The following is a 25,394-nucleotide window of genomic DNA, read 5'->3' on the forward strand; positions in this document are numbered from 1 at the left end:
TTGTAAACATTTTAAAATATTATTAATAACGAATAAAGACCCAAATTTCAAGCCCAGTAAACTTAAACATCATCTCATGCTCTTAAAACTAAACCGACAAGTTGCCTGATGTAAATAAAAGAATACTGCCTATCGTATTCCTCGCAAATCATTTTCCCAATGCGAGAAATTCATTTGCCTCGTTAATATATTATAGCCCTTTTCAAAATATTGAAATAGAATAAAAGCTAGCAACAAATATGACATTTGATTTTTAATTGGTCCAAATATCTTGGCAAGTGAACAAACATGGCAAGCTGACTTCACAAACAAATAAATGAGAAGCATTGATCAAATCCCACACAGGATGCTGACTTGAGAGCCAAATAATGAAAAATATCGATCAAAATTCCATACAGGATGCTGACTTGAGAGCCAAATAAATGAAAAATATCGATCAAAATTCCATACAGGCTTCCCTGTATGTGTAGAAAGTACACTCTCTACAACTCCCTATTTACATCCTCGTACATCTAACATCTGCAACGAGGTGTCGGATATGTGGAGCATACCATTTAACTCGCTCCAAATGCTCAATTGTCACATTCCATATATATCCTAAAAGCATTAGAAAATATTAGGACAATTCAATTTAGAGATAAATCATGCCGTAAATTAGTCCCTAAGATTTGAAAAAAATAGAATAATGTTTTTATCACCTTCATTAAGTGCAAACGTCTTTATTGATAATGTGAGATTCTCCAACCAGGAATCCTCCTCAGAGTCTTTTACATTCCCATGTACATGTAGTACGCCGCCTTCAGGCCTACATAAAACCAACCAAGATTTTGATAATAAAATAATAAATAGAATTTAAGCAACATAATTTAGGTTCTACACATGCATTACCCAAAACATTACGGAAGGTTAATAATAGTTTATTAGAATTTATCCTTCAAATCATTTAGCTAATTTGTCAAGGATGTTGACTATGGTAGTTGCGAATTTTGAAGGCTTTGAGATTGTTTTGATAGATTTTACATTATTAAATATTCTTTTCATGTATGATATAGCAACTTTTTTCCATTTTGTGAATATCAGAAATTAGAAAACTGAATGTATACTCAAGTAAAGGAAATTATTAGTATGCAATTCAAATATGCATGCAATGATGTGGTTAATACACTAAGGTTCCACTGAGTGCACTCGCTACCATATTTGGGGTCAAAACACAGCTTTAGTTTCAACACTATTTGTCGTTTTTAGCATTAAAATTCATTGTATTTTATTTTTTTCCAGTATGTTTGACAAACTTGTGCTGGAAAAAATTGTGAATTTTATCAGCTATTTCGTACAGAAACATCGATACCACGAGGTTTCCCAAAACATAATTTTCCCATAGAATACAATTGAATAAAGATAACTTATGAAAAGAAACTATGGTTTTGCAACACGGAGTTTGATTTCCACCCGTATGGGCTATCCCATGCTTACATAAATATCCATCTTATTTGATTGATCTTATGTCCAACAATCTCATCCTAATTGCTTGTATTAGGCTCTTATTACTCAATACCAGTTTTGTTCTTTTGATCTTCCGGTAGGGCACTGCTTCCTTCCAAATGTGGTCTTTCTATACATCACTTTTCACCTCCCTAATTTGGTATAATACTCACTCATTCAAAGCCTATGGTAATTTGCATATACGGTATACCTTAGCAGGATTTTGCACCTAAACTTGCAGCAACGGGGGACATCAAATAATTGTTACATCCGAAATGACCCTTAAAATATTTCCCTTTGGTAGAAATTTAATATTTATATTTCTGCAAAATAATTAAATGTGAGGCACTGGAAATTCACATTGGTAATGTCCAGCAAATAACTCAAAGAACACAAAGGAAAGAACTATCACCATTCTATTCCCAATGGTTGACTCTGTTTTCTCAGCAACTGGAATGACTTCCATATTCAAATAGTGTTTTAAAAACTGGCCGGTCTGAACCGGTAACCAGTCAAACCGGCTGGTTAGCAAGCCCACTGGGTCAAACCGGCTTAAAAACCCGGTTTACCTCCTCATTTCGCCTTTTTTTTGTCCTAACCAGTCAGTTTAGGACGGAACAGGCCGGTTTGTGATCAAACCGGCCGGTTTATTGCCAGGGCAACTATAACCCCCACAAAATGCATTTTTGTGAGTTTTGACGCTGGTTTGAGGGGAATTTGGGATTGTTTTCCTCCAAAAATAGTCCCTCCAAGAAAAACATGCCTACCCTCTCATTTTTCTGACACATCTCAACCCTAACAATGTTGGCAATTAATGGTAATGTTAAATTCTTAAAGTAAAAGGATGAAAATGACTCAGGATGTTTGAGAGTGGTTTCGACCTCGTTGGATATCATATGGAGAAACTAGAATTTTAGATTTCACTCAAAATTCAGCAGACTTAATGATTTTTAAGATTTCATGGTTTGGGGGTTAATGTTTCCATTTGATTCTATCATGCGTGAGGGTATAAGATTGGCATTTGATCAAGAGCATGAAGCCCTTTAAGAACCGTGATCGTGGTGGCATTGATTGTTGAACTTTGTTGATGTTGGTGGTACTGATTGTTGAACTCTTCTACCATGGCCTTAACAAGAATGCACCCTTCACTCAAAGGAAAACAACTGGTTAGGCATGCTGATCTTTTTCTACCACATTATAAGGTTGAGGAGATAAACCCTTCACTCAAACCAAAATCATTGGTTAGGCATGTTAAACCTTTTCAATTTCTATCATGTTACAAGGTTGATTAATCCAAGTCTGAAGACTTTGAGCTAGACGATGTTCATGTATCTCTTGTTGATGATGTTTATGTATTTGTAGTAGCATTGAATCAATGATGAGTTTCATGAGTGACCATGTTGATCAGTGATTTGTAGTTTTGATGTCTATTTTTGCTACTACTAAAGTTGTAGAAGAGTTTTAGGAGTCCTCAAACTCGGAGGCATGTTATTTATGTAGCTCATGTTGATGATCTCTTGTCTAGTAGTGGTGATGAGTTTGATCATGATGAGGAGTGATCATGTTGTTGATCACTGATATGTAGACTTGTAGTAGTTCAGTGACCCCATAGCTTAGAGCATTGTTTTCGGATTCTAGAGGCCATTTAGAGCCTCATTGATTATGTATTTTGTTGCAGATATGTATTGCACTCAATGCCATTTTGATATATTCACCTTTACATGGTATATAGATGAGCAAACCTTGCATATTTTGTTTCTTTTGGCTTGGAATCATAGTTTTAAATCTTAAAAATAGTTTTTTCATTAAAAACTAATTATTTAATGTATTTTTTTAAACCAGTTTGTTTAGACCTGACCAGTCCCGGTTCGAAACCCGGTTCATTAGGTGGACCGGTCTGGTCACCAGTTCAGGGTTTTAAAACATTGTACTCAATACCCACATACCCCATAAACGAGCAGAGAGATAGAAGAGATTAATGCAAAAGTAATATAATAGTTGATAGCAAACAGACAATACATAGACGATATAAGACAACAGTAGAACTCAAGGACACTGGGCAAGTAATGGCTGCAAAAAAACAATATTAGTTGAGGAACATAAAAGAATAAAATCACTAGAGCAATTCAGAATGTTGTCCTTGATAACTTAATTCCTCCCTGGAAAAAAGAGTATATATTCCAGACAGACCAAAACAGTTTCTTCTATGTGCAGGCAAGACAATATTATAAAATATAAGTTCAACTTCTACACGGATTTACAGTTTTTGTAAATTCGTAATGGAACTTGCTAAAAAGAAAGGGAGCATTGGAGGAATGGAAAGAGCAATGTCTCAATATCTATGCATAATATGACATCTCATTTTGAAAATAAATTTGTTTTCAAGAGTGATAATCCTAATTTTTACATTAAGCATATCAAGTGTAACCAAGAGTCACTTCAAAAATTACAAATACAAAGCTAATCTTTCTCAGATAGCCAAGATCACCTCAAAGCTCTGACAGCTGTACACCAGCTGATCTCGCTGCTTGGCAAAAGGCCAAGGCACACCCTATCTGCAACTCCCTGCAAACAACAAGCAGCTTCTACATTATCTAAACAAGGAAACAACAGAACATGCACCAAATCAAGCATGATATAATGCATCTTAAATAATGGTGGTGGTCAACAGATCATAATACATTTTTAGGAAGAATTCGACTAGCTCTGTATTATAATAATTACACCCTGGTATCCACAACAAAGGCCACGAACCAAAAAAGCACAAAGAAAACAAATAATCAAATCTTATTTGAAAATACAGGAGTACAAAATATTATTTAGATAAGTAAAAATTTTCCCAATTAGCAATGATATGCAACGAGGCAAAGCTAGAGATGAGAAAACCTTAACTATGGAAGGGTATTGAATGGTCTGAGTCATCACCAAACACTTTGCTCTTAAATATTAATTTCAATAAGGCTTACACCAAAGTTCAACAGGAATTCATTCTTGACATGCTAATGTGCTTGAGGTGTGGACCAAAGATTCTAGCAATGATCAGTACCCTATGTTCTAAAGCTTCAATCAAGGTGATCACCAGTGGCCAACTCTAAGATTTGATTCAGTTCTAGAGAGTCATTTCTTGTTGACTCCTTACTCCCACTATTCTTCAAGTTAGAGAAGAAGTCAAATTATTATTGAAGGCTCACCTGATATAAATTGTACAATTGAACCATGTGTAGGTTGAAGCACAGGATCTTCAGCTTTCAATCCAAATGCCTTGATGAATTTAACTTATGGAATTTTCTGACTGGTTATTTTTCCACTAGTCCCTTTGATGTGTAATTATGAGATTTTTAAAAGGGCTTCTGCAAGCATATGAACTTTAAAGCCAACTTCCTTTGTTAAATTACTGTGCTTTCTCCAGAATTCTTCATGAATTTGAGTGTGTAGAAGAATCTTCACCAATTTTTAAATGCTCTACCCCACATAAGCTAAGTAAAGTATAACCAAATATTTGACAGAAATAGCTCTTGGAGGTTAAAAAATGTTGGAGATTCCTTTTATGATTCAGCCATCTTCTTGCTACTTTTCTTCTTAAAGATTTTACATTGGTCTACAAAATAGTTTTATATTTTGTAAATTATATTTAATATGTTTCTAAGGTGATGTTAATCTTGAGTAGCAAATAATCAGAAGACATATTGGTTCAATATCAACATGCATGAGGCTTAGACCCTCCTTTTCAATTTGATTGATAAGATGTGGTACAATTCCTAGGAAAAGCAGTTAATTTTAGATAAAATGTTCTTGGCTTAGGACAGTTATTTCAATTTTCCATATTAGCCCATTTATCAATCCATTTCATTTCCATTAGCAATCACATAAATCATTATCACATTGACAGTAACTGAAGAAAGAACATAAACAATAAATGCAGAAGACAAGCCAAGACAAGAGAACACAAGAATATGGCTAAAGCTTGAAAAAAAACCCCAAGATGGGGAAAACCCTTGATCAATTCTTCTTATTATTAATATCAAATGTTCAGCAGAGAGAGAGAGAGAGAGTACAATAATTCAAAGTCAAAATTGACTTGCCAATTTGAAGATCCAATATCACTGCCCTTAGATAAATAGATGGCCCAATCAAAATTGCAATTCAGGAGCAGTCAAATTGTGCCCTCTTAAGCTAGTGTCATACTGCTGTAGAAGCTTGGTCTGGTTAGGGCTACTTACAGTCCATAAAGGAGCTACTACAGACTGTCCAATCTGGACAACGATCCAACTAGCATCCAAAACTACACAAATACATCATATATGCACATACCTTATGATCACAAGTGCTGGAGTACATAGTTGTTTACTGCTCCTGGATAGGGCATGTGCCACACTGCTACAACTCTCACAAACTTACCCAAACAGCCTTCTACAGCTGCGTCCTCCCTTCAAGACAATATGTTTGTTGTCTGATACAAGACCGGACTTAATCCAACCCCCAAACAAGCCTCCATGCCAACCTGCCGTCACCAAAATATATCTGCGGCCTACCTGGGTTGTTGCTTTCTCTTTTGGCCCCCTTTTCAGTTAGATTAGGCCTGTGGCCTGCTTGAGAAAGACTCCCTGTAGCTGCGGCCCACCTAGGAGAGAGTTTCCACACCATAAAATCTCACCCAAACACTCCAGCTCTTCCCTTATGCCCATGGTCAACCTTTGTAATAACTCAGACCTGCAACAGAAGATAGATACGCCCAAAACAGCCCTTTCTTCCACGCCTTGTCCTCCAACCAACTTCACCACCGCATAGATGTGTTATCACAAGAATGGATGCACAAGGATGTGTCTAATGAGGTTGGAGGTCAGCTCTATTTATACAAATCGTTGAGGATCAAGAGACATGTCGCTTGGGTTTCATGAGCCTACATGAAGTTGTGATCAACCTTCACAATTTGCATATGTGTGGGCTTCACTTCAAAAACATATTTCGCCTTGTCCAAATTTAGTGATCTTTAGGTAGATTTTGGTCCTCTCGAGAAGACAGATTCAATGTCACAATTATCTTCTTCTAATGAGCTGCCCAAAGTGGACTTTGGCCCTAGTTGCCAATTTTAACAAAAACACCATATATACTATCTGGGAATACATGCTATACTTCTACAAGCTATCAACTTTACTTCATTATTATCCCATTTCTTACAAGTATATCAACATTAAATTTTGGCCAATACATAACAGACTACCAAGTCATAACTCTCCCTCCTGATGGAATTCAATTTGGCTTTCAATTTTATACATTATCTAATGGATTTTGATTGTTTATCAACTTCCTCCAATGTTGCAGCCCATGTAATTTCTTCAAGTAAAAGGAGTCTCAACTTTTTCCCATGGTTTTCTGATCAAAGTCATACATGCATTCTGCGCATGTGCCAAGCTCCCAAAAAGACATTGAAGGCAATAACCATGAAACTTCCTTCTACAATGTTTAAAATTTTTGAAGGTTCAGCCGAGTGTAAGATAGTTTTTTGACCTTGACAATCCTAGTTGATCTATCTAAATCTAAGTTTTCCTTGGAAAGATGCTGACCAGTTACCTAAAATCTATGTTACCTGGCTCAAATTCGAATTCGAGTTCGACTATCTTGAAGTCCAATAAAAATTCAACAATGAAGATTTTTGGAATAAACGTCGGCATTAAATTTGACATAGTAAAATATTTAAAATTTTAAAAATATATATAATAAATGAAAATAAAAATAAAAATATATGCAACCAAAAAAATGATAGAAATAAAAAATTCAAAATATCATATTAAAATGATTAAACATATATTTCAAAAACAAAACCACATCATAAAAACTGAACTAAATCAAAATGTTAAATCACATCATTAAAATCAAAGTCAAAGATATAAACGAATTTGTACCGAATTAATTCGGCTTTCCTTAAAATTCGGCGAATTTTGAATTTTTACCTTGAAAATCAGCGAATGCGGTGACACAGCCTAAAATTAACAACCAGTTTAGAGGCTGCAAATCTTTCTATATCTAGGTCAATTTGAAGGTCAAAGTTGGAGAACATGTCCTTTGAGTTGGCCTGTTTTTACATTCATGTAACGGGTGCTTGATTTGCATTCTCTTATCAAGATATTTGAAAAGTCTTTGAATATTTTCATGGTACATTATTTTCTCTTTATAACATCACTAATTGTTTGATTTGTTGATTCTCTATCAATTTGATTTGGTGCCCTGTTACAACAAAATCTAGCACCCTAGTGCAAAGCCCCACTAGGCACTCTAGGTTAAGGGCACCGATGGGATCAACCACCACTATAACCTTAGTAGTTCTTCCCCTAAAGTTCAGTGGACGGATGTTATCCCCAGAAGGTAGGCTTCCCTAGCATATATCAGAGATTATTGAACTTAACTCGAATGCAGATTCCAGGAATATTCCAAAATATGGTGGACATGAGCTAAGTGAATTGTTTGACCTCACTCCTATCCATCAAATTGCGTAATATTCTCGGATTCTGCAATCGAAATAAGGATGGCCAGCAGAGATTAAGTAACCCAAGAATTCTCAGACTAAGTACCCTCCAAGGATTTTTCTAAATAGACACCCCAGGATAACATTCAATAAGGTAGGGTTCTAGGTGAGATGAGGTAGCGAGTTCAAAGAACTTATGGCTAAGCCTAGAGGGTCAATATGATCTTGGAGATGCTCAAATAGATTCCAAACATATGTGTTAATTTTAGATAATGATGGTATGTTCTATGCTTAAGAGCAATTTACTTCAATTTCTTTATTAACCCACTATCAACATCCAATTTAGCAATCACATCAGCATGATAGTAAAATGCAGATAGAACATAAACATAAACAGTAGAAGACAAGCCAAGACAAGAGGACACAAGATGTGGCACCAGCCAGGGACAAACCCCAATGTGGGGAACCCTTGATCAATTCTTCTTATATTCTTCAATAGTTCAGCAGAGAGAGAATAAGAGAATACAATTTACAAATTTGATAATTTATGACAACAGCAAAAAGCCCTAACCAGAAAAGTCAACGTTGGCTAACATGGCAGATTCCTTCCTCAATTTAGCTTGGTCAAACCCAGTCAACTTCGGCCTCCAACAGCAAGTCTAATCATCCCAAAACAGTCCGAAAAAGTCCAGTCAAAACTAGTCAACGAAAGTCAACCTACAGCTAGATCTAGGGCAGTCAGCGTTGGTCAAACGAGAGGTCAGATCACCTTGATTTCAACGCCCAAAACTGCGGCCTACCAAGGAGAAGATACCTCACCCAATCCGTGGTCAAAAGCAAATCAACACTGGTCAATGCGGCCCAAAATACAGCCTCTGAAATTCGGTCAACGCAATCAAACAGTCAAACAGAAAACGTCCTCCCTCCTTCACACGTGTGAGAGAGAATAATGCCCAGAAATGTGTACCCAATCACAAGAGGGGAGAGAGAGATGTAAGATGAGATGATGGTGAAAATGACTTGAGGTCTCCTTCTTTTATATGCAACGTTGAGGATGAGTTGGGGGTTTGAATGCATGTTTTGCTTGTGGGCCGACCTTGACAATTTGTCCATAATATAAATAAATTCATCTCTTCATTTGTACATGTCAAACTCGGATGATATTTAGATCAATCCTACACCTCTCGGAGAGAGGAGTCCAAGAAAAATATCAGTGGTCATAAATAAGATGAGCCGTGTGGAGTTTGGCCCTAGTTGCCAATTTTAACACTCCCTCTCAACTAGGGAGAACTCCATCTGCTAATCCATCTGCCAATCTGTACTATCTCTGCCATCAATCCATTTCTCTACACTGCTATGCTCTGCGGAACTATGAAGAAAAAGAAGTGATCGAGAATGTATCATACCATTCTCTACTGACCCGAAGTCAGTCCCAAATAAAAGAGAGTGTCTCATACTACTCTTACTAACCCGAAGTCAGTTCCAATCAAAAGAGAGTGTCTCATACCACTCTTACTGAGCCGAAGTTAGTTCCAATTGATCCCAAATCAATATCGGTCATCCTAGCATAGGGAGTATGATAGTACAAGACGCGTCCATCGGTAGTACTATGGTCCCTATCCTCATTTCCCGACTCATTGGCCAGATGAGAGGTACTTCCCATGAGTCTCAGACTGCATGGGTAGGATGTCTTAGCAGGAGAAGGATGAACCACTCATCTTGCCTACATGTCACCACAAGGTATCACAGGGGAAGGCTGAACCACTCACCCTGTACACAGCAAACTACTAGGGGAAGGCTAAACCACTCACCCTATGGTTGCTCATCGCTCCAAGAAGTACCCCAAGCCCCCCGGAGCTCCTAGAGCTCAATGTCCATATCATACAAGACCCCCAGGAGAGGGTCTCTCCACGACTCCAAGTCGTTCTCGAAAGGCCAAGAACTTGACCTTCCCCAGGGGCTTTGTCAGAATATCGGCGACCTACTCATCAGTCCCAATGTGATGGAGCCTTATTGCTCCTCGTTGTACCATATCCCGAATAAAGTGGTACCTGATATCTATATGCTTGGAGAAATCATGAAACACGGGATTCTCTGATAATCAGATCCCACCCTAGTTGTCATAGAGGATCACGGTGGTATCCAACGCATGTCCAAACAGCTCACTGAAGAGCTTCCTCAACTAGACAAATTCACAAGAGGCCATACTAGCAGTTATGTAATCAGCCTCAGCGGTGCTCAAGGCAACCAATTTCTGCTTCTTGTTCATCTAGGATATCAAAGCAGAACCCAAAGAAAAACAACACCCAAAAGTGCTCTTGCGATCCACCACACTGCCAACCCAATCAGCATCAGAATAATCATGCAGCCTCACATCTCCGGCAGTGTATTCCAGTCCATGAGTGATTGTGCCCCAATCCAATGTATATGATAAGGCTCAACCATATATTGGCTCAACGTATTAACTGCAAAACATATGTCCGGACGAGAGTTCACCAAGAACATCAGTCTTCTTATGAATTGACGATACTCAAAGGCATTTCCCAATTCAAGTCTGACAACATTACCACATAACTTCTTGAAGTTAAGTTTTATCGGGGTAGTCACAGGCTTGTAGTCCACCATCCCAAATCTTTCCAGTATCTTCACAATATATTTTCCTTGAGATAGAAAAATGTCTCCTGGCTTTTGCCAGACTTCCAACCCTAGGAAGTAGCGCATCGGTCCTAGGTCCTTCATCTCAAATTCAGAAGCCAACTCCCTCTTACATTTGTGAATGAGAGGGTTTGCACTTCCATCAACTCCATGCTTGATTTTGTAGAGCCACTTAGAGGTGACAACCGATTTGTCCTGGAGTCTAGGGACCACATCCCAGACATCATTCTTCATAATTGACTTGTATTCTTCATTCATGACATCCTTCCATACTTGATGCTTGACGGCTTCTTCGAATGATGAAGGCTCATTTTGAATGATAGTGCTCATGGCAGTAAAATATCCTTGATACCTGTTCGGCTTCTTGCTTTCACGGAAAGTCCCTCTTGGTGTAATATGTCTCTCGGCATCTTCGAGAGTCTCCCTAAGCCACGAGGGTCTCTTCTTGGAGGAGCAGGGCCCTTGAGGAGGAGGATCAATAGGATCCATAGGTTCATCAATATCTGGCATTGTTTCATCTTCTTTTGCACCCTGATTTCCGGTGTCAGCTTCTTTGTCATTCCTTGGGATAGGAAGGTTGTTTATCTTACTGAGAGCTATATCTTCATCAAAGGTGACGCCATGACTTATCTCAACTTCCCTTTGACCAGCCACATAAATTCTATAACCCTTAGAATTTTCACTATAGCCCACAAAGACTCCTTTCTTCCTAGATGCACCCAATTTGCTTCTTTTCTCTTTGGGCACATGAAAATATACAGGAATTCCGAAAATTTTAAAATGAGAGACATTGGGTTTCTTACCAGTGAACATTTCTTTGGGAGTCTTGGAGTCCAATGCTTGATGAGGGCGTCGGTTTTGAACATACACGGTGGTATTTGCAGCTTCAACTCATAGAAACTTCGGAAGCCCTTGATCATGAAGCATGGCACGAACAACTTCTACAATAGTACAATTCTTCCTTTCAGCCACACCATTCTGTTCAGGAGTGTATGGTGTTGTAGTCTCCCTCTTAATGCCAGCTTCTCTACAATAATCATGGAATTCATTTGATTCATACTCAGTCCCATTATCAATCCTCAATATCTTGATTCTCTTCTCGGATTGATTTTCGATCATGGCTTTGAAGTGACAAAACCAGGTGAACACTTCATCCTTCTTTTTCAAGAAATAGATCCAGGTCTTGCGAGAATAGTCATCCGTAAAGGTGAGATAATATAAGTATCCTCCCAAAGAGTTTACAGGCATCATACCAGATATGTCGGAGTGGATCAACTGTGATATATCTGTGGTCTTGCTATTACTTGAGGGGAATGGTCCCCTTGTAAGTTTTCCCTCAGCACATCCTAGACATACACCTTCATGCTCTACTTTGAACTCGAGCATACCTGTCACCATCTGTCTCACATCGGGAAGAGCCTTATAATGAAGATGGGCAAACCTCTGGTACCATAGCTCAGATTGTAGAGATGTGTCGCAATACATGGCTCCCAATGGACTTCCTCCAACTTGATACAAAGTGTCAACCTTGAACCCAAGAGTAAAAGCATCTTTAAAATTCCTTTTCCACCACATTGTATCCTTTGTCTTCCATTGTCGAAATGGACACCAGGTTCTTCTAAAGATCAGGTACATATAGTACTTCTTGTAAATGAATAGTGTTACCTTGATTCAATTGAAGGGTAACATTCCCTTCTCCCTTCACGGGATAGGTGGCATTGTCTCCAAGAATAATCTCCAAGTTTGTCTCCTTTTCTATCAGATTAGAGAGAGCTTCCTTGTATCCGGTGAAGTGCCTTGAGGCACCACTATCAATTAGCCAATTCCCCAAAGTGTTCGGTGGAGAGGTAGTGGTGAGGGCCGATATAAGATAGTATTCCTTTTGCTTATTGTTAACAACATTTGATTCTTCATACCTGGAGTTCCTTTCTTTCTTGGAGGGTTGACCATTTCCTTGATGTCCCGCGTTCCTTTTTCCTTTGCCATTGTACCGCATTCCTTTGATTGTTGTTGTTGAAGTTACCCCTGGAATGATTGTGATCATCATCATGTGATGTGTCCCTTTTATTTGGACACTCCCTTGCATAGTGGCCAAACTTATTGCAAACAAAGCACCTGCCCTTCCTTCCACCCTTAGATCCAGACTTTCCATTGAAATGGCCTTTAGACCCTGCATTATTTCTCCTTTCGGCATGAGCAGAGAAAGCAGTGGGGTGGGTTCTATTAGAAGGCATTTCTTGTTCCACCATTCTTGTTTCTTCTTGAATGCGTCTCGACATCAATTCTTCAAATCCTAGAATTCAATCATTATTGAGAATAGTGGTTCTAAATATATACCACTCGGAGGGGAGTCCTCCAAGAGTAGTGATAGTAAGTTCCCTGTCAGTGATGACCTCTCCAATCAAAAGTAGATCATTCTTGATCTCAGTGATCCTTAAAAAGTAGGATTGAATATCCTCGTCCTTGCCCTTCTTAATATCCTTCAACTTATTTTTGAGAAATAAAATTTGATTAGCATTACTAACCTTGAACATCTTGATCAACCTGTCGTAGATCTCCTTCGAGGTCTTCAATTCAGAGATGTAGGCCACCAACGCTTGTCAACAGAATCTCTAATAATTTTCTTTGCTTTGACTTCAGCACTATTGTACTTGGTCTTCGCAGCAACTAGTGCATTTGAAGGAGGCTCAAGGATTTTACCCTTCACATAATCCAACACTTCTTGTTCTTCCAAGGTCAGATCAAGAGACATCTTCCATCCATGATAGTCAGATTTTTCATGGAGCTTGTCTTCAGTCGGAAAGTGGGATGAGGAACCCATTGAGCCTTTTGTCCTTGTCCAACTATCTTTGGTAATTGCTCTTTTACTCTTGCTTGGGCTTTGTCTTCACCTCAACTCTGATACCATGTTAATTTTAGATAACAATGGTATGTTCCATGCTTAAGAACAATTTACTTCAATTTCTTTATTTGCCCGATATCAATATCCAGTTTAGCAAACACATCAGCATGATAGTAAAATGCATAGAACATAAACATAAACAGTAGAAGACAAGTCAAAACAAGAGGACACAAGATGTGGCACTAGCCAAGGACAAACCCCAATGTGGGGAAACCCTTGATCAATTCTTCTTATATTCTTCAATAGTTCAGCAGAGAGAGAGATAGTACAATTTACAAATCTGATAACTTATGACCAGCAAAAAGCCCTAACCAGAGAAGTCAATGCTGGTCAACAGGGCAGATTCCTTCCTCAATTTAGCTTGGTCAAACCCAGTCAACTTTGGCCTCCAACAGCAAGTCTAATCAGCCCAAAACAGTCTGAGAAAGTCCAGTCAAAACTGGTCAACAAAAGGCAACCTGCGGCCAGATCTAGGGCAGTCAACGTTGGTCAAATAAGAGGTCAGATCACCTCGATTTCAGTACCCAGATCTATGGCCTACCAAGGAGAAGATACCTCACCCAATCCGCAGTCAAAAGGAGGTCAACGCAGCCCAAAATACAGCCTCTGAAATTCAGTCAACGCTGGTCAATGCAGTCAAATAGTCAAACAGAAAGCGTCCTCCTTCCTTCGCATGTGTGAGAGAGAAGAATGCCCAGAAATGCGTACCCAATCACAAGAGCAGAGAGAGACGTGAGATGAGATGATGGTGAAAATGAATTGAGGTCTCCTTTTATATGCAATGTTGAGGATGAGTTGGGGATTTGAATCCCTGTTTTGCTTGCTGGCCGACCTTGACAATTTGTCCATAATATAAATAAATTCATATCTTCATTTGTACATGTCGGAATTGGATGATTTTTAGAACAATCCTACACCTCTCAGAGAGAGGAATCCAAGAAAAATATCAGTTGTCATAAATAAGATGACCCATGTGGAATTTGGCCCTAGTTGCCAATTTTAACAATATGCCACCTTTAATTTAATGATAGTTGTTATAAATTACAGTTTACAATAAACACAATTTACAGCATGCAAAATTTATGACAGCAATAACAAAACCAGCCTATAATTAATGATAAACGATAAATAATCAAGTGTTATTTAATGAGTAAACAAAGGAAAAGATTATAGCAATTTTTCAATCGCTGAAAAGTGCAAAAAACAGCTAGCCAACCCTAGACGTCAGCCCTAAAAAGGTGGCTGAAAAATGCACAAAAATGATATTTTTCCTTTTTCAATTTAGAAGATGCAAAGCCTAACCCAAGGGCTATGATATCTAAGGTATTTTATCCTATCTAATGCTGATTTTGTTGTACCGAACCATAACTTACCCTATAAAACATAAAAAGAAAGAAAAAGATTTTACTTTAAAGATTGACACACAAAAGACTAGTGCCTTTATCAATCTTGGGTATATGGAGTCAAAAAGGGCAAGGTCAATGGTGGAAGACCTTGATTGGAGCGAGTTAAGAAAAAAAAACCCTCTCAACCCTAGCGACTTTCAATCAATTGGAGCTTTAAGGACAAGGAATATTATATTAAGTTTCCTTGATGGATACTTTGTGACAAATTTTGCAAGGGAGATGTTAGAACTTAGAACCATAAAATATTCAATATATCAAGAACATTTCATAAAAACCCTAATTCTACAACATTGCAAAATGGAAAAAGATACTCACAATAAAATTGCACAATTCACCATAGCATCACTTCATCAATCCAAGAGAAAATCCCTCCAAGCAAAAATATCTCCCCAAAGACAATTTGTTACCTAATTGCTTGTAATATTCCTACTAGGAAATTAATAGTGAATAACATAACTATGAACTAGGAATTACAATATAAAATTTAAAACCAAGCACCCACATTAGAACACCAAAGAAAATAAGCAGAACAACTGAGCCATTTTATTAATTATGGGAATCTAAGTACATAGAAATGAGTAGGAATGATGGAACCTGGGCTTGCTAAGCAAGCTATGCAAATTTAGGTGAAATCTCACTAACCCAAATGTTGAGGCTCCAAAATGGAAATGCACACTGCCTAGAAATTCTGCTGTTGGCTGCCCACTGAAACTAAAGATTTTTCCCTGTACATTGCTTAGAAAATTCTGAAACTTCAGCTGCAGGCTCTCCTCCAAATACCCATAAAAACCCAGGAAGGGTTTGGGCTAGTTCCGGGTGACAAGAAAACCCTCCAAGAGGTGTGAGTGGCTTTCTGGCTAGTTGTACAAGCTGCTAAGAAGAAAATTGTTGCTAAGGCCCAAAAGCCATCCCTGAAGGAACCCTCTAAACTCCACTGTAAAACGTTCTCCAGAAACCCAACCCTTTTCAGCCCTTGGCTCCTTGAACTCTCCTCTTCTCCTACCTTGTCAAGTAGCCTCTGCACACTTCCAAAAGAAGATAAATTCGACCCACAAAATTGTTGCACTCTAGCCTTGCAAAATCACCACCAAAACTCTGACACCAAATAGAAAAATTCACCTGCAATTAGCTGACTCCTCCATCCCACTATAGTTGAACCCAAAATGTGCCACATGAACTACCTCTGCGCCCAGGAAGTGCGTAGAACTTGATGTCTTGCTGCAATGTAGCCCTGTAGGAGCCCGGAAGTAAACTCCCCTTTGTCCCAACAAGGGTGACACTCGAAGTTCTCCGAAGAATGGGATGGAATTTTGCCTGAAACCCCTATGTTGAACAGCACTCCAACTCCTGCGCTAAATTGCTTCAAGTGAGGTCAAGTTGTGTAAGTGTGATAGCCAAAAGAAGCTGAGAAATTCCTCTTTGCTCCCTTCAGTAGTCCAGCTCCCCCCTCAATGGCCCTCACAATCCACTAGTTTGACACTTCTCCCTTGGTGGTTCGAATCCTAGACCCAAGATCGTGGAAATTCAACATTCTAGAAGTTCTTAAGTCTTTACTTCAGTAATATTTAACACTTAGAGTGTTTTTCAATCCCCTTTCTTTACTATTCCTAAGCTATTTCCAAAGAGAATATCCACCAAATTATTTCAAAATCTTTCTCAGCACATCTTTGACTGCTTGATTGCATGCCAAGATTTTTTTCTGTGCTGTTGTTACATTTCTACATGCAGATTTATAAGGTAATTTCAGTGTATGAGCAGTTAGCAACACCCATCCCACCCCCAGGCTGGAAAAGCACCAACCCAAATGGAGAGGAGATTTGCTGGTGACAAGTTGGGCAAAATCTCCTATGTGTTAACACTGATTTCTTGCTGCAAATTTTTGGAGTCATTCATTTTTCTATAGCGCAGATTTCCGTTATAACAAGACGACATGATTATCTTAGTTTTCCACTTTCAAGTCATTACTCTTAATACCTCACCAAAATCATGTCCCATAACTCCCATCAAAATTTTATGATCTCATATTCCCCTTTTCAATTTCCAGTAGGTTGGCATTTGACATCATAAATAGACTGATTTCTATGTTATTCATTTCTCACTGGTTGCATTTCTTATCCGTAATTTTCTCATTGATTGCAACACCAAGTCCTCCAATCGTTTGTCACTATTTTCCATGGCCCCTTGGATAGTCTTATGGTTGCATACCAGTGTTCTTTTCTGGCAAAAATTAATTGTGTGCTGTTATGCCTTTGGATAAACTATATGGATGAAAAAAATACTTGATAATGGATAATCATTAGCAAGTTTTAAAAAACGTGAGTCTCTAAGATAAGATGTTTAGCATCAACATGCTTGCTTCAAGGTAAAACTGCTTAACAAATGGGGCAAAAATAGAATGATTTGAATAGGTCTCTAACATGCTGTAACATACATATTCCCTAATTTTCTAATTGACAATATGAGCCCAGCCATATGCATTCCATATATACCAAATAGCAAAAACCCATGTAAAACTGTGTTATTTTGCATCTTTAGAAAGCATAGATCATCACAGATTATTTTTTGTGATAGTAACATTGTAACCACCGTGAAGTTTCACATAATATAACTCAAGGAAAACTTAATATAGCATTTATCACAGAAGCAAATGCTTACCTTTGGAGCTGTGATGCGGTTGTCACCCTCCAAAATAATGCACCGATTTCTAACACCATTTACAGAAATGTTATGCCGAAGAGCAAATAATGCATTAGGATTCCACTCGCAAGCATATACCAGTTTTGCACCAGCTCTGTGTCAACGATTAGATATATCAATATTCAATATATTATTAATAAAAGCCTTACTAGTGTTAAAGGTATAAAACTTAACTTCTGAACACCAGAAAGACAGAGGACCTTGAAACACTAGTTACTAAAAAAACAATACAGATCTCCTTCTTGGAAAAAGACATGTTAAGAGTGAGTTAATAAGATGGTAGAAGTAATGTGCAAAATAATACTTTGTACACGATAAACTAAATATTTTTGTCTGTATTTACATGGAAAGATGCTCCATGGGGCCTGTGTTAAGGAGCAGTTTTCCCTTACTGTACAAAGGTTTCCATTTTTATTAAATATATTGATTTCCCTTTTGTATCTTTATAACTAGATATTTACCAATTTGATGTGAATTGTCATTACTATATTACATCCTTTATGTTCTTCAGTATTTTTCTAAATGTAGCTTTTCCTCAGCCATATAATAAGTTAACCTAATCCCTCAACATCTAAAAACTTCCAACTATATTATGTGCTGATATTTTGCATCTGTTTTTTATACTATGAGTATTACCACTGAGGAAAATTGGTATTTCTGAAAGATGTGAACTTTCATTTTCTCCTCTGGGCAAATTCTTTCATTATATAAAAGACAAATTGCCAAGGAATATGGAAGAGAAATCCATCATACTTTAAGAGGAAGGGCAGAACAAAATATCCAACTCCAGCAAATAAATCCACTACTATTTCATTTCTGCAGTCCAGCTTGGCCATGCGAAGTTTCTCTGATATGTTTCCAGAGGAAAACATACACTTTGTTGCATCAAAACAATACAGTATTCCATTTTCTTTGTGTTGCACCCAACCACTATCACCAAAAAGGAGTTCTAAAGTGCTGTCCCTTGTGCCTGTTGAAGCAATTCGACCCTAACCCAAACATAGCAAATATAATTCTGTCAGCTAATATTCAACAAATTAAAGCAAAAGTTAAAATAATTCAATATGCATATGTAATAAAAAAATATGCATTTACAATAAACATTAATAGGAACTAAACACTATGGAGTCTGTACGAATAACTAGTAGCAATAATATAAGTTTTAAAATTAATAAATCTTAGTTTGTTGACATCTATTATAATCAATTTACATTTATTTTTCTATCTGACTATGCTTCAGTTCATAGTTTGATGCTTTTATGGAATATTCTTTCACCTTGACCCAATCTAATTTTGGTCCTTAGCCTGGAACGGGAACAACTTTCTATGCCTAGTGTTATGTCCCAAACCGACACTTGAAGATATTCAAGTCCCTAAATGAAGTGCAACCCTGGATGCACTCAGTTCATAGTTCGATGCTTTTATGAAATAGTCTTTCACCTTGACCCAATCAAATTTCTGTCCTTAGCCTAGAACAGGAACAACTTTCTATGCCTAGTGTTATGTCCCAGACCAAAACTTAATCTGAACAGAGCTATTGTGGCAAGACACCTGACAGAGTCTTTTATTAGAGGCAGAACAGCAGTATATGTAAAAATGTCAATGGCTGGTTGGTGTAAGCAGAAGTTTTGTGAAGCTAGGGTTTGATGCATAGAGGCAGGTTTGATTATCTTATTTTTGAGCATAGGTGGATCAAGTGTGAAAATTATGAAATGTGGTATGTCGGCTGATTAGGGTGGCAAGGTGGTGTGAGGTAGGAGAGTGGAGTCTCCTTCAAGTTGGAGCCTAAGAACACTTCAAGGTGGCAGGTTGGAGCCTACAAAGGGCATTGGAGCATCCTCCCAGTTACAGCTGGTAAACAAGGTGTTGGAACATCCCTTAGGTTGGAGTCTGTAAACTAGGGCGTTGGAGTGTCCTTCCAATTGCAGCTGGTAAACCAGGGCATTGAAGTGTCCTTCCAGTTGCAGCTGGTAAACCAGGTTTTTGGAGTGTCCTTCCAGTTGCAACTGGTAAACCAGGGCGTTGGAGCGTCCTTTAGGTTCAAGTCTGTAAACTAGGGGGTTGGAGCCTCCCTCAGTTGGAGCTGAAAATATTGATGTACATTTTATTGAAGACAAAATATTAAGCATTCAGTGGTTCTTCTCCTGGAAGGGTTTGCACCTAAAAATCTTTGTTGTCTACTGTCTTGATGTTTGCACATTGTTAAATGGTGTTGTTTACTGTTGATTTATGTTACATCTGATGATAATGTTAATTAATGCTCTATGAAGTTAAAAATATAATAACTGAAGAGAAATATTGATTCACCCCCCTCTTAGTATTTCCAACATTACCCACCTATGTCGATGACCCCTAGAAAAAAAAAGAAAAAAAACTCTTATTGTTTAAGTCTACCAACCAGCAACCCTATCATGATCCGCACATAGCCAGCCTCATATGCCTCTCATCCACTCTTTTAGTTATTGCATTCATTCATCTAACCTACTAATCTGACGAAGTGGGTCATCTATTGAGGGGCATTCTAGTATGAATTACAGAATGAATTGGATGATAGACCACTATTGGTTGTACACTTGTTCTTGTGCTTCACCTTGATGGTTATCACTTGCCCCTAGTCTAGTGTAACCCTCTTTGGGGCCTTTCCTTTACTGTCTAGGAGGGGCACAACTAGGAGGCTCTAATGATGTTAGCATTCCATGATTTCCATACTTGACGTTTATCATCTTTCCCCGGCTTTGTTGTCCCATCTTTTGATTGGTTGTAAATCACTTGTGTTGGTTCATTGTTGACCTTGTCCTATGAGAAGAAGGGATTGTATATGCCCAAGGTTGATGCAACTAACTAAAAAATGGAGAAAGTATGAGCCCAAAGTTAAAATGCAAAATAATGGCAAAGGGATGTAAAGCAAGAAAAATCCAAATTATAGCATGAGTCGTAACCCCTCTTATATTGTCACTAGTCCCTAAGAGTATCCATGTTTATCACGTCAATCAAAGTAAAAGGAACTCTCTATGAACATCCTAGCCCCAATGAAGCAATAATCTTCCCATCACAAGAAGGGGCCATCTCATCATTACATAGTAATCAACAGTGTTTTTAAAACCGGAACCGGTGACCGGACCGGTCCACCTAATGAACCGGTTTACCGACCGGAACCGGTCTAACCGGGACTGGTTTGGTCTAAACGAACCGGTTTTTAAAAAATACATTAAATAATTAATTTTTAATGAAACAAAACTATTTTTAAGATGTAAAACCATGATTCCAAGCCAATAGAGACAAAATATGCAAAGTTTGCTCATTTATATACCATGCAAAGGTGAATATATCAAAATGGCACCGAGTGCAATACATATCATCGACAAAATAGAAAAATACATAAGAAATGAGGCTCTAAATGGCCTATAAAGTCCAAAAACAATGCTGCAAGCTATGAGGCCATTGGCCTACTACAAGTCTACAGTGTACACATGATCAATCATCAAGTCCATCACCACTACTAGACACAGGATCATCATCAGGAGCTACATAGACATCATCTGGTTCAGAGTCTGAGGATGCCTCTGCCTCATCTGCAACATCAGTATCAATGCCACCAATGACAATAGAAGTGGACCTAATGGAAGCACGAGTTTTTCGACCTGCACGACTAGTGCCTTCCATTGGTTCCTTGCCTTTCCTTGATGCCGCTACTGATCCTGGTTCTGATGCCGCCACATAATCTGCCTCATCCTCCGCTAAAGCCATGTCGATATCAAAATCAGCCTCAAACACAGGATCTTCAGTCTCCTCCACCCATCTGATGTTGGATCAATATCGTCCAACACAATGGGATCTAGATCAGGTGATTTGCTCATCATTTGGTTCCTCCTCAGTCGAAGGTTGTATTGCACAAAAACAAGATCATTTAACCGTTTTTGTTCCAAACGGTTTCTCTTCTTCGTGTGTATGCGCTCAAAAACAGACCAATTGCGCTCACAACCTGAAGCACTGCAAGTTTGACTGAGGACTCTAATTGCAAACCTTTGCAATTGAGGACACTGGCCACCAAATGACTCCCACCAATGTGCTGCAAAGAAAAAGACAATAATTAGTAACTTAGTTTATAATTTGAATTGTAAAGAACGTAAACAATTTTAACTTGAAATGAAAAACAAAATGGAAATTGGAATTGCTTACCTGGTTGGTCCACATCTCTTGCCATCTTTGCCAAGTTTTTGCCAAAAGTACCACTTGCTTGATTGAAAATAGTAAGCTGTCTATGTATATCCAACTGGTCTACATGGTTAGAGACCATGCGCTCCAAGCAATCAATCAATCCAGCTCTGACCTCCCCATCATGTTGATCTCCTAGCCGATTTTTATAGTGATACCTTGGGTTCAAAAAATACCCGGCTGCATGTATAGGACGATGGAGTTGATTGTTCCATCTGTTATCAATGATCTCCCATATACGGCCATATTTAGCTAACCTGTCATTGTAAGCTGCCCGTATCTGCTCCTTTGCCTGATCCATAGCTTCATAAATGTAGCCCATGGCCAATCTTTCCCCATCCACCAACCTTAGCACCTTAACAAGGGGCTCGGTAATTTTCACAAGCTCTACAGACCTTTTCCAAAAATAAGTGTCTAACACTTTCTTTTTGGTGTCTTTTCCATCTGGTCTACGAGCCCACCGAGATTCAGACCATTCATCAGAGGAAAACATTTTCTGCAAGTTTCTATGTTGACCATTGAGACATTGCAACGTGAGGAAGTGAGTTGCAAATCTCGTAATTGCAGGCCTAACAAGCTCTTTGCCTCCAGTGTGTTTCCTCATTAGGCTCAATACCCATGAGTGGTTGTAAATGTATTTTGTAATGCACTTGGCATGCTCTACAGTGTTTTTTACCCACTCCACCTTGCCTATATCCTCAAGCATGAGGTCTATGCAATGTGCAGCACATGGAGTCCAAAATATGGTGTTATATTTGGCCTCAAGCATCTTTCCAGCAAGAACATAGTTTGAGGCATTATCAGTGATGACCTGCACAACATGCTGCTCCCCAACTTCCTGAATAATGTTATCCAAAAGCTCAAATAGAAGGCTTGCATCCTTTACCCTATCAGATGCATCCACTGATTTCAAAAACATGGTTCCTTGAGGGCAAGAAACAAGGAAATTAATGATAGTGCGGTTCTTTCCATCGGTCCATCCATCTGACATAATGGAACAACCTGTTTTGACCCATGACTCTCTAAACTCAGCCAAATACTCATCAATGGAAGATATCTCTTTTTGCAAAAGAGCTCCCTCAAGTCATGCATACTAGGGCCTTTGAAGCCCTTTCCTGCAGCTATAACAGAGTCCCACATAGCTTGGTAATAAGGTGAGCGAGCAGCATTAAATGGGATATCTGAATCATACCACCATCTAGCAATGTATTGGTGAGAAGTTTCTTTGCATTGTTTTTTCCAATGTTGATCCAAAGTGGGTTGAGAACTTGGCTGGGAGGAAGTGGGATTAGATTTAGAAGAGGCAATGTTGGCAGAAGATGAGAAATAACTTTGGATGTTTGGTCTCTTTGCTCCTTTTGATGGTTGGCCAACTCCAACAGAAGGATGAACATAGTGAAAGGGGTCATTGGTGGAAGGGATAGAAGTGGAGTCTTGAATCTCATAATCATCATACCCACTCTCTTTCATAAGATTCATGGCTTCCATTAATTCCCTCTTCCTTGCAATTTCATCTTGGATGGCCTTCTCCCTAGCCTTATCCTCATAAAATTTTTCAAGCTTGGCAATGTATTCTGCCCTAATAGGACCTCACAGTTCTTTTGGTGCATCACATGGCTTTACTTGGCCTCTTACCCCAGCCAAGTGTTGTTTCAACCTAAGAATACCCCCACCTCCAATAGATTTATGGCATAATTTGCATATCATTTTTCCCTCAATTACATCACAATGAACCCATGCACTGTCCTTTCCTTTTGGAGCCATGTTTGCTTGAAATAATAACAATTTGCAAAGAAATCTGCCATTTAAAAAAAAAATTGCAGCTAAGGAACATGGAAAACCAATGATAAATGTAGGAAAAAAAATGCACATGCAAGCTACAAAAATTGATAGCATAGAGCTAGAGAGTTCATAGGCTTAGCATAGATGATAGATCATTGAAGTGAGAAGTTTATAGCACAAAAAAAATAATTCATGGACAGCAGACCCAAATGAGGAATTATCAAGTGCAAATCCTTACCTGGAAATGCAAAGTAGCTCCCTTAGCCTCCTCTTGATGATGGCAACTCCACTGACAGCTACACACTATCTCCAAAATAGCTCCAACTCCAACTCCAAGATGACTACTTCAGCAAAAACTCCACACTCTCCAAGCTCACAAACAAACTCACAAACACTCCAAATCAGTTGTGTGAGACAAATGAGAGTGAGAGGGGTGTCTTATAGCAAGTGTGAGGGTGTTTTTGGAGGGAAAATCCCTTTCCCTCACCCCCAAAACCCCTAAACCGCCCTCAGTTCCAAAAAACCGCTGCGCTTTTTGCTTGACCGGCGGCCTGTCCATAAACCGGCCGGTTTAGGACGGAACCGGCCGGTTAGCAATAAACCGGCCGGTTCCGCCCTAAACCGGCCGGTTTTTACCGGTTAGGGCAATTTTCCGGGCAAAGGGTGCTGTAAACCGGGTTTTTTCACCGGTTCTGACCGGTGAGCCTCCCAACCGGCCGGTTAGGCCGGTAACCGGTTGGACCGGAACGGTTTTTAAAACTATGGTAATCAATAAAGGTTTTTAAACAAGCCATCTAAAGAATAGAAAAGGGCAAGTACATGGACATGGAAAAACAAAGGCAAGGAAGGTAACTTGGGCATTCCTTAGCACTCCCTCTATAAAGGTGCTCATGGGAAATGGTTCAATATAACCCAGCACAAGACTACGACTCCATTCATGAAGGACACCTAGACCATTTCACCCATCATTTGCACCTATCTTCTAAAAGGGTCAACCTAGGAATTGTTCCTCCCCTTTGGGTTCGAGGCACCTAATAGTGCCTTTTAATAACTCTCCCATATCTAAGCATGGTAATTTGTGTACAAATCATAAGCTAGGAAGACACTTGAATATGATGCTTGTATGAAGTGATGCTTTTAACATTGAATATGGCCCACCCTGACACTCATGGTTATTGTATCAGTGATGTTGATCTCACTTGATTTTGTGAGTATGTGTTAGTGTTGATTTTTGGTAGCTTGGGAGGTACTCCAAACCCTAGGGTTCAGGGTTTGGAGGTTGGAGCGCCACAAAAGCACTTTGTGGGCTTGCAACCCAAGATGTCGGCTTTGCACCGAAGCTGGTGGGTGTGAATCTGTGAGGAAGTTTGGGTATGTGATGTTTTGAAATGAGAGAGGACCCCTAGAGCAAAGAGAAGCATCGAAAATCACTCAACTCTGAGTTGTTTATCATGAGACTTGAATTTTTGAAGTAAAAACATGGGCTTAGTTAAGGTCGGCCTAATGACAAGTTGTCAACCGCACAAGGGCGGTTTGGTGAAGCCCTTGAGAAGCCTATAAATACAAGTTGGAGGAGATTCATTTGAGCACATCCTTGGGCAACACATGAGCAAATAAATGTGAAGAAGGGAGCTTGCATTAGAGGTGGAACATATTTTTTTTGAGGCCGCAAGTTAGAAGTAGCCAAGCGAAGGAGGAGAAGCATCTTCGTGGAGCTTTTCTATGGCTGTCTTTGGTGCCAAGTCAATCTTGTAGGATGGTTGAGTGGATAGAGAGAGTGTTGGATTGTTTT

General features: G+C 38.8%; 1 protein-coding gene across 1 annotated transcript in view; it reads right to left on the reverse strand.

Moving 5' to 3' along the window:
• Positions 1 to 228: 228 nt before the first annotated feature.
• LOC149249072 (Met-10+ like family protein / kelch repeat-containing protein) overlaps positions 229 to 25,394 on the reverse strand; it is a 258,988-nt gene continuing 233,822 nt past the window's right edge. Inside the window, 5 exon segments of the mRNA XM_089458607.1 lie at positions 229 to 597; positions 699 to 805; positions 3,971 to 4,047; positions 17,564 to 17,699; positions 18,359 to 18,594. Of these exon segments, the coding sequence (XP_089314733.1) occupies positions 497 to 597; positions 699 to 805; positions 3,971 to 4,047; positions 17,564 to 17,699; positions 18,359 to 18,594 (657 nt within the window). The 3' untranslated portion in view covers positions 229 to 496.

Source organism: Pinus tabuliformis, chromosome 7 (assembly GCF_031772625.1).
Source record: "Pinus tabuliformis cultivar Carrire ecotype Pingquan chromosome 7, CPIR1, whole genome shotgun sequence".
In the NCBI taxonomy this organism is placed as follows: domain Eukaryota; kingdom Viridiplantae; phylum Streptophyta; class Pinopsida; order Pinales; family Pinaceae; genus Pinus; species Pinus tabuliformis.